This window comes from Ranitomeya variabilis, chromosome 8 (assembly GCF_051348905.1).
Source record: "Ranitomeya variabilis isolate aRanVar5 chromosome 8, aRanVar5.hap1, whole genome shotgun sequence".
NCBI classification, from domain to species: domain Eukaryota; kingdom Metazoa; phylum Chordata; class Amphibia; order Anura; family Dendrobatidae; genus Ranitomeya; species Ranitomeya variabilis.
Window position 1 is genome coordinate 42,301,413 of NC_135239.1, and position 8,507 is coordinate 42,309,919.

An 8,507-nucleotide genomic window follows, 5' to 3' on the forward strand; every position below is an offset into this window, starting at 1 on the left:
TGCCTGCTGTTTTCCACTTTTCTTTTTCACCTCATTTTGCGCCACCCCCATGCACACATCCAGCAGCCGATGAGCTTTGATTAGTGATGCAGTTCACTCATTCAGACTCACCTGCGGCAGGTGTACTTTTCATTGCATAGAAGAATTAACATTATAAAAATTATTCTGCCACAATTCACTGGGTAACATTTTCCATGGCGATACTTTTGAACCAAAAATTATCTGTACAATACCTGGAAGTCTTTGTGTTATTCCTTCTGTTGGTTCCGGAGTCACTGTACTTGTTGAGGTAACAAATATAAAAGATCCAGGCCATGCTCCAAAGTTCTTGGTGGAAATCCCATTTCTTGTAGATCCAGTGTAACTGGCCTCACCTGGTGTCTTGTGCACTGAGACTTGTCCTCCATCATTGGGTATTTTTCCAGCATGGATCGCTGCTCGACATATGGAGGAATCCTAAGAAAAATTATAGATTCAATAATTGATTACCTTCATTATATTATTAAATAACAAAGGATAACAATTTTGCATTTATCTTACATTTGTATACACATCAGTTCCCCAAACAGATCCTCCATTTGTAAGACAGTCAGCTGGACACAAAACACTGCAAAATAAATATAATTTTAGTAAAAAAAATATATAACGTAAGTACGTATTTGTGTCTGAACTGCAATATCAGACTTATCTCATATACAAGAGTGGCTGTGTTGCTGCAAAAAAAGCCTATTTTAATAATGCAATCCCTTGAAGAAAAAGAAAAGAAATCTTACTCTGCAGAAGATCCCGGTAAATCTTTTGCAGTTGTTGTACAAGATGCCATCACTGCAACAAAATGGGAATAATTCTATGAGATGAAGTTATCGTAATTACAGGTTTATGTTCTATTATTCTCTAAGATCTGACTCCATTCACATTGAGCAGTGAACTGTATAGGTCATAATAGAAGAGGTCAATGTATATATAAATAATAATAATAAAGTCTAATGTGATGAGATACCAATATTAGAGAATACTTAAATCCATTTATCTTTCATGAAGGAAATAAGTCTATTTTTAGAGGAGAGAGGACAGTCTTCTCTCCTGTGGATATAGTAAACCACTGGCAACCAGAGCTCAGGTTTTCGCCATCTCCAGAGACAGGCACAATCTCCTGTATGGTAAAAAGTGGCAATAAAAAAGAGGCTAATGGTATCACAATTACCATCACATATAAGCTTTAATTACTATGATATCTTAAATATTATTCAAAAAAATCTCCCACTACTATACCAAGATGAAGTCATGTCTAAAATTCTATCTTCTGGGGTGAACTTCTCAGCTCGCAGAGCCATTATCCTTGGCAACCTCTTATCACCTCGCATGTTTCACAGTCATGGGAACAAACATACCAGCACATGGCTGTCGTGTAAAGGTAATTATAAATGTAGACAGAATAGATGTAGTTTGTGCAAATATATGACCAAGACATCAGAGTTCTCATCTTCAGATCTCAAACACACATATGACATTGCAACTTTCATAAACCGCATCACAACACATGTAATATATTCAGCCATGTGCTCCTTGTGCGACATGCAATACATTGGCTGCACTTCTCGCAAGTTGAAAGCTAGAATTGCTGAGCACATTAACCCTTTTCTGCCATTGGATGTAATATCACGTCCATGAGACCTTGGCCTATTTGACCATGGATCAAATATTACGTCATTTTTTTAATGCGACGCTGTGACCGAAGTCGCAGTGATCGCATTAAAATTCCATCGCCATCTTACCTCTGGGTAGATGGTGCCATCATTCTGAGGGGTGTCACCACCCTCCCGCAACCACGATCGCTGTGATTGGCTGTTCCATTCTGAACAGCCAATCACATCATTTCTCAGTGTTTCAGGCAATCGGATTGCCTGAAACACTGATGTCCCAGCCTAGGATGGGTGCTCCAGGTGTCTTCATCTGAATGGGAACCTAATGTGAGTCCTCTCTTAGATTAAAATCTATCTCTGTGTGGAGGGGTAGTGGCCTGCTGTAACTAAAACACCTGTGGTTAAAAGGCGGAGTGCTCAGTCAAAAGACTAATGAATACTCACATTAGGTTCCCATTCAGATGAAGACTTTATTCTAAGAGAGGGATGGCAGTGCTAGGTCCTGGAAAAGAGAAACGCCTTACCATAGCTTCCAGGTACTCACGAATTGGCCAATTTATGTGCTAAGCTTTCTAATTTTTTCATATTTCTAGTGCAGCAATGCAATTCAATTTTCATATTTGCATGCTATGGCGCTACAGAGTGCTGCTTTTTTGTTTGAGTGTTTATGAGTTGGTGACTCTAGGTTAGCACCTGTTCACACTTAGGTTATGTTTGGATGTGACGGTCAGTTTTTTGAAATTTGTATTCATTAGCCTTCTGACTGAGCACTCCGCCTTTTAGCCACAGATGTTTTAATTACAGCAGGACCACTATCCCTCCACAGAGAGATAGATTTTAGTCTAAGAGAGGACTCACATTAGGTTCCCATTCAGATGAAGACTTTATTCTAATAGAGGAATGGCAGTGTTAGGTCCTGGAAAAGAGAAACACCTTACTGTGGCTTCCAGGTACACATGAATTGGCCAATTTATGCGCTAAGCTTTCTCAATTTTTCATACTTCTAGTGCAGTAATGCAATTCAATTTTCATATTTGCATGCTATGGCGCTAGAGTGCTGCCTTTTTTGTTTGAGTTGGTGACTCTAGGTTAGCACCTGTTCACACTTAGTTTATGTTTGGATGTGACTGTCAGGTTTTTGAAATTACCATTTATCAATGCAACATCTGCCCCAATAAACCTGGCCTGTGTATGAGAGAATGCTTCAGACTGCACCACACCTCCATGCACTACTAAATTTATTTCTGACTTACACAACTGCCTTATGAGAACCTGGCAAACACTGCACAACTAACGCATGCTACTATATTATAAAATTTACATAACTGGAAACAGTAGATTAGTTCCAAAAAGGGGCACTTGTGTGGCATTGCCACTGTTTAGGCACATCTAGAAAAGTTTCTTGGGGGTATAGTTTCCAAAATGGGGTCACTTTTGGGGTGTTTCTTCTGTTTAGGCACATCAGGGGCTCTGCAAATGCAACATGATTTCCGCAGGCCATTCCATCAAAGTCTGCATTAAAAAAAGTCACTACTTCCCTTCTGAGCTCTGCCATGCACACAAACAGTAATTTTCTCCCACATATGGGGTACCAGCGTACTCAGGACAAATTGCACAACAACTTTTGGAGTCCAATTTCCCCAGTTACTCTTGGGAAAATAAAAAATTGGGGGCTTAAAGATAATTTTTTGTGGAAAAAATGATTTTTAATTTTCACGGCTTTACGTTATAAACTTCTGTGAAGCACTTGGGGGTTCAAAGTGCTCACCACACATCTAGATAAGTTCCCTGGTGGGTCTAGTTTCCAAAATGGGGTCACTTCTGGGGGGTTTTCCACTGTTTAGGCACATCAGGGGCTCTCCAAAAGTGACATGGCGTCCGATCTCAATTTCAGCCAATTTTGCATTGAAAAAGTCAAACGGCGCTCCTACTCTTCTGAGTTCTGCCTTGCACCTAAACAGTGTTTTTTCCCCATATGTTGGGTATCGGCATGTTCAGGAGAAATTGCATTATACATTTTGGGGTTCATTTTTTCTTGTTACTCTTGTGAAAATAAAACAAATACTTTGAAGCACCTGAAGGGTTAATAAACTTCTTAAATGTGATTTTGATCAGCTTGAGGGGGGAAGTTTTTAGAATGGTGTCACTTTTGGGTATTTTCTGACATGTAGATCCCTCAAAGTGACTTCAAATGTGAGGTGGTCCCTAAAAATACGGTTTTGTAAATTTTGCTTTAAAAATGAGAAATCGCAGGTCGACTTTTAACCCTTTTAACTTCCTGACGAAAAAAAAATTGTTTCAAAAATTGTGCTTATGTAAAGTAGGCATGTGCAAAATGTTACTTATGAACTATTTCGTGTAACATATTACTCTGATTTAAGGGCATGAAAATTCAAAATTTCAAAATAGCAACATTTTTGCCAAATAAACGCAAGTTATATCAAAAATAATAAGTCACGAAAAAACAATCTCAGAATCGCCAAGATCCGTTGAAGTATTCCAGAATTATTACTTCATAAAAGGACAGTGGTCAGAATTGTAAAAACTGGCCCCATCATTAACGTGCAAAATACCCTCCACCTTTGGGGTAAAGGGGTTAATGATGCATTACCAGATCCTTGAGGCTATGTGCCCACGTTGCATTTTTAAAGTGCTTTTTAAGCGTTTTTCCACTGCGGAAATGCTTAAAAAACCACCCTTGTCCACCCTTAGGGCAGGTGCAGGCCACAATAGATACTCTGTTCCAAGAGAATTGGACTGATTAAGCAAATTACAGTCTCATAAGAGTTTGATCAGAGTGTTAGCATAGTGTGATCCGTTTCTCTCAGATCAGGAGAAGATGGAGAACCACATTTTTCCCTCTTCTCCATTGTATCAGTCTGTGGAAATTGGACTGCACTCAGATGTCATCTAAGTGCAGTCTGATGGTTTCCATGGACTCATTGATTTGCATGGCCGAGTGTGATCCGAATATTGGATTAAACTCTGATATATTAAACAATCTGACAAATTCTGTCTCAGGATAAAAACTGGACTTGGGCCCCACAGACAGATATTAGTCCAAGTGTGATCCGATATTTTGTTGGATCGCCTTTGGACAGATAGTACAGTCATCTGCTCGAGCTGTTAGGGACATGTTTTTTTACTTACATGCATGGGGCAAAAGAAAATTAATTTTTGCACTTTAATTTCATTAAGAATTTTGCACAGTCTGGCTTTTCTAGGCTTTTTATTTCCTTATTAAATCAGACTGTCACAGGGTTACAGTGACAGAGAGGAGCCAGAAGACTGCAGCGTCTGATTGCTCCTACTCCTGCGCTGAATAGAAGCACTTAACCTTTTTTTTAAACGGTGTAAATTTCTTTTGGCAGTACAGAGGTTAAGCTGCCATGTTGAGAGCTCTGGCAGCTAGGGCTCTCAGCTGAGCACTGTTAGCCACTCCCCTCTCTTGTGTAATCTGGGTCCTGACTGACACACATAGTCAGAGATAGTTAATGCTGCATGGCAGGGAGAATAGTAGTTGTGGTTATAAGAGTAGGCATTTGGTGGTTTATCTGTGACTGTTGCTTGGTTTAGGGAGTGTGATAATTCCCTTTCTTCTCCTAATTTGGTTTTACCTCATCCTCCACTCCCTGGTGCATTCTTCTGTTATATGTGAGTGAATATTTGCATGCCTGGTATTTTCCATTTTCCTTGTTTGTGTTACCTTGTTCGTCTGGTTGTTATACTATGGTTCACTGCTACTCCTTTTTTCCCTGGGTGGGGGAAGGATACAGACAGAGGGTGGATTAAGGAGATAAGGCAAAGTATGTGGCCCCGGCATCTCCACATTCAGAAGTAACCAGTGGTACAGGGCGAGCTAGGGTGCCCCCTAGCTTTAGGGACAGGGAAAGAGCCCCTGGTCCCGGGTCACCCAGCAACAGAGTCGTGACACAGACTGTCTGAATGAGCTCATTGATGGATTCTTATTTAACTCAATCCTCAGTCAGCAATAATCTAGTGCAAAATAGAGGCTACAAAAAGCAAACTGTATATTTTTTTTAATGAAACCCAAATTTAAAAAAATATATTTTTAGTCAAAAATACATAAATCTACATAAGAGAGAAAATTGTTCCCAAAGGTGGACAACCAGCAGTGGTGTAAACTTACCATGATCATACGCTTATGTGGAGCCCTGGTCTCATCTATCTCCATTTCATGTAAATAAAGATAGACTAGAACAGCCATGATCATTGCTTGTATGGTCCTGAAATTCTGACTGATTACTGAACAAGCCAAGAAGATTATAAAACAAAGGTAAAGAATGTCTGGCCATTTACCTGTTGAAATTGAGGATATACTTGCTTGCACTGTAATTAATAGAAAATATTATGTTACAGGAGTTTCATTTGTGAACAAAATATCAATAGTTTTTTTTTTTAAGTGAAAAAGGTAAACCCTCTGAACTACTTTTATCCATTGACTCTTATACAGGCTGTGTGCCAATGCCGAGTTTTTAGCGCTGTGTATTTTTGCTGCATCAAAAAACGCAATATTTTACAACCACAAAGTGGATAAGATTTATACAAATCTCAACTGACCCACGGAGCGTGTTTCACATCCACAATATGTCAGTTTTTCTTGCGGGTACGTTGAGCTTTATGTGCGGATTTTCCCCACAGACTTGCATTAGAGGTGGAAAATCCCCAGGTAAAAAATACTTGTATATATAAGTGCATTCCCGCTGTGGAAAAGCACTAAAAATGCATGTAATCCGCACATGAAATTTTGTCAAAGCCAAATACCAAGAAGGATCTAAAACAAAGCAGCTTTATTTAAAACATGAGAGACCCAAAAGAGACAAAAACGCAGCTTAAAAAACAAACGAAAAACACACCGAAACAAAATGGACCCCCCTAAAAAAAACCGCATGTAACCTAAATTACCTAAGGGTTTGTGCCCACGACCAGGAATAGCAACCTTTTTTGTACGTAGTGCACTTGTGAGTTGCGTTGTACAGTACAAACACAGCGGATGGGATTTATAACCTGCAACATCAAAAGCTCATTGTGGGAATATAGCCTTATAGTCTAAAAAAACCCCTCAAAATCTAGTTTAAAATAAAAATAAAAATTGGTACGGAATAAGATGATATTAATACATCTGAAGCACTTAATATTGTAGAACATTTGTTCCATACACTGAATTTAAAACCAGCCTTTACTTTGTAAATTGCTGTCTGTGCGACACTATTAATATGTGTCACTATCACTATTTTTGTAGACAGCAAATTTGCTCTTTGCAAAACAAAATTTATTTTAGTTTGCAGACATAGTAAGATGTGAAATAAAATAATTACCTCTGCTGCCGAGACCAAGGATTACGAGCGTCAACAGAATACTAGCCGTCATTGTGTAGCATCACTTTCACGTCAGCTGCAGATCTGAGCGGTAAATGGTCGAAGCTGCAACTTTTATTTTGTAAGTAAACCAATAACCACAACTCACAAGACATGCAATATCAATATTATGTCTTGGGCAAATTTTAGAGCCTATAGCAATCCTGCTTTTCTTGTTCAGCAACAACATGAATAGGAGAAATTTGCTACTCCTGAAATGATAGGATATGTGATAATAATTAATCAAATGAATTAGCCCTACTGTGCAGCAGCCTCACTGCATTCTCTTGTCTGATTTTTTTTTTTAGGAAGCATATTTTCTAATTTACTTTTATGTCTACTTCCCTACTGTCTCTGTGGGTCCGTGTAGACAAGGGCTTCCATGTCTTGTTATTATGCATTCACCTTTATTACTTGCATTTGTGTGAATTATATTGGTGCTGTGTATTACAGTTGTGCTCAAAAGTTTACACACTCTCTTAGAATTTTTGCTTTCTTGCCCTTTTTTCAGAGAATATGAACGATAACACCAAAACTTTTTCTCCGCTCATGGTTAGTGGTTGGGTGAAGCCATTTATTGTCAAACTACTGTGTTTTCTCTTTTTAAATCTTAATGACATCCCAAAACATCAAAATGACCCTGATCAAAAGTTTACATACCCCATTTCTTAATACCGTGTTTTGCCCCCTCTAACATCAATGACAGCTTGAAGTCTTTTGTGGTAGTTGTGGATGAGGTTCTTTATTTTCTCAGAAGGTAAAGCTGCCCACTCTTCTTGGCAAAAAGCCTTCAGTTCCTGTAAATTCCTGGGCTGTCTAGCATGAACTGTGTGCTTGAGATCTCCCCAGAGTGGCTCAATGATATTGAGGTCAGGAGACTGAGATGGCCACTCCAGAACCTTCACTTTGTTCTGCTGTAGCCAATTACAGGTCAACTTGGCCTTGTGTTTTGGATCGTTGTCATGTTGGAATGTCCAAGTACGTCCCATGTGCAGCTTCTGGGCTGATGAGTGCAAATTTGCCTCCAATATTTGTTGATAACGTGCTGCATTCATCTTTCCTTCAGCTTTGACCAAGTTTCATGTGCTTTTGTGGCTCACACATCCTCTAAACATCAGCGATCCACCTCTGCGCTTTACAGTAGGAATGTTGTTCCTTTCATCATAGGCCTTGTTGACCTCTCTCCAAATGTAACGTTTATGGTTGCGGCCAAAAAGTTAAATTTTGGTCTCATCACTCCAAAGTACCTTGTTCCAGAAGTTTTGAGGCTTGTTTCTGTGCTGTTTTGCGTACTGTAGGTGAGATATTTTGTGGCATTTGCGCAGTAATGACTTTCTTCTGGCAACTCGACCATGCAGTCCATTTTTCTTCAAGTGCCTCCTTATTGTGCATCTTGAAACAGCCACACCGCTAGTTTTTAGAGAATCTTGTATTACAGCAGATGTTATTTGTGGGTTTTTCTTTGCATTCTGAACAATTTTCCTGG

The 8,507-nt window shown here is 39.2% G+C and overlaps 1 protein-coding gene across 1 annotated transcript in view; it reads right to left on the reverse strand.

Moving 5' to 3' along the window:
* LOC143788294 (uncharacterized) overlaps positions 1-7,102 on the reverse strand; it is an 84,860-nt gene extending 77,758 nt beyond the window's left edge. The window contains exons 1-5 of the mRNA XM_077277833.1: positions 6,983-7,102; positions 5,964-5,993; positions 774-825; positions 541-607; positions 234-456 (exon numbers count right to left, since the gene is read on the reverse strand). Of these exons, the coding sequence (XP_077133948.1) occupies positions 234-456; positions 541-607; positions 774-825; positions 5,964-5,993; positions 6,983-7,034 (424 nt within the window). The 5' untranslated portion in view covers positions 7,035-7,102. The remainder of the gene's footprint in view (positions 1-233; positions 457-540; positions 608-773; positions 826-5,963; positions 5,994-6,982) is intronic.
* Between the last annotated feature and the right edge of the window lie 1,405 nt (positions 7,103-8,507).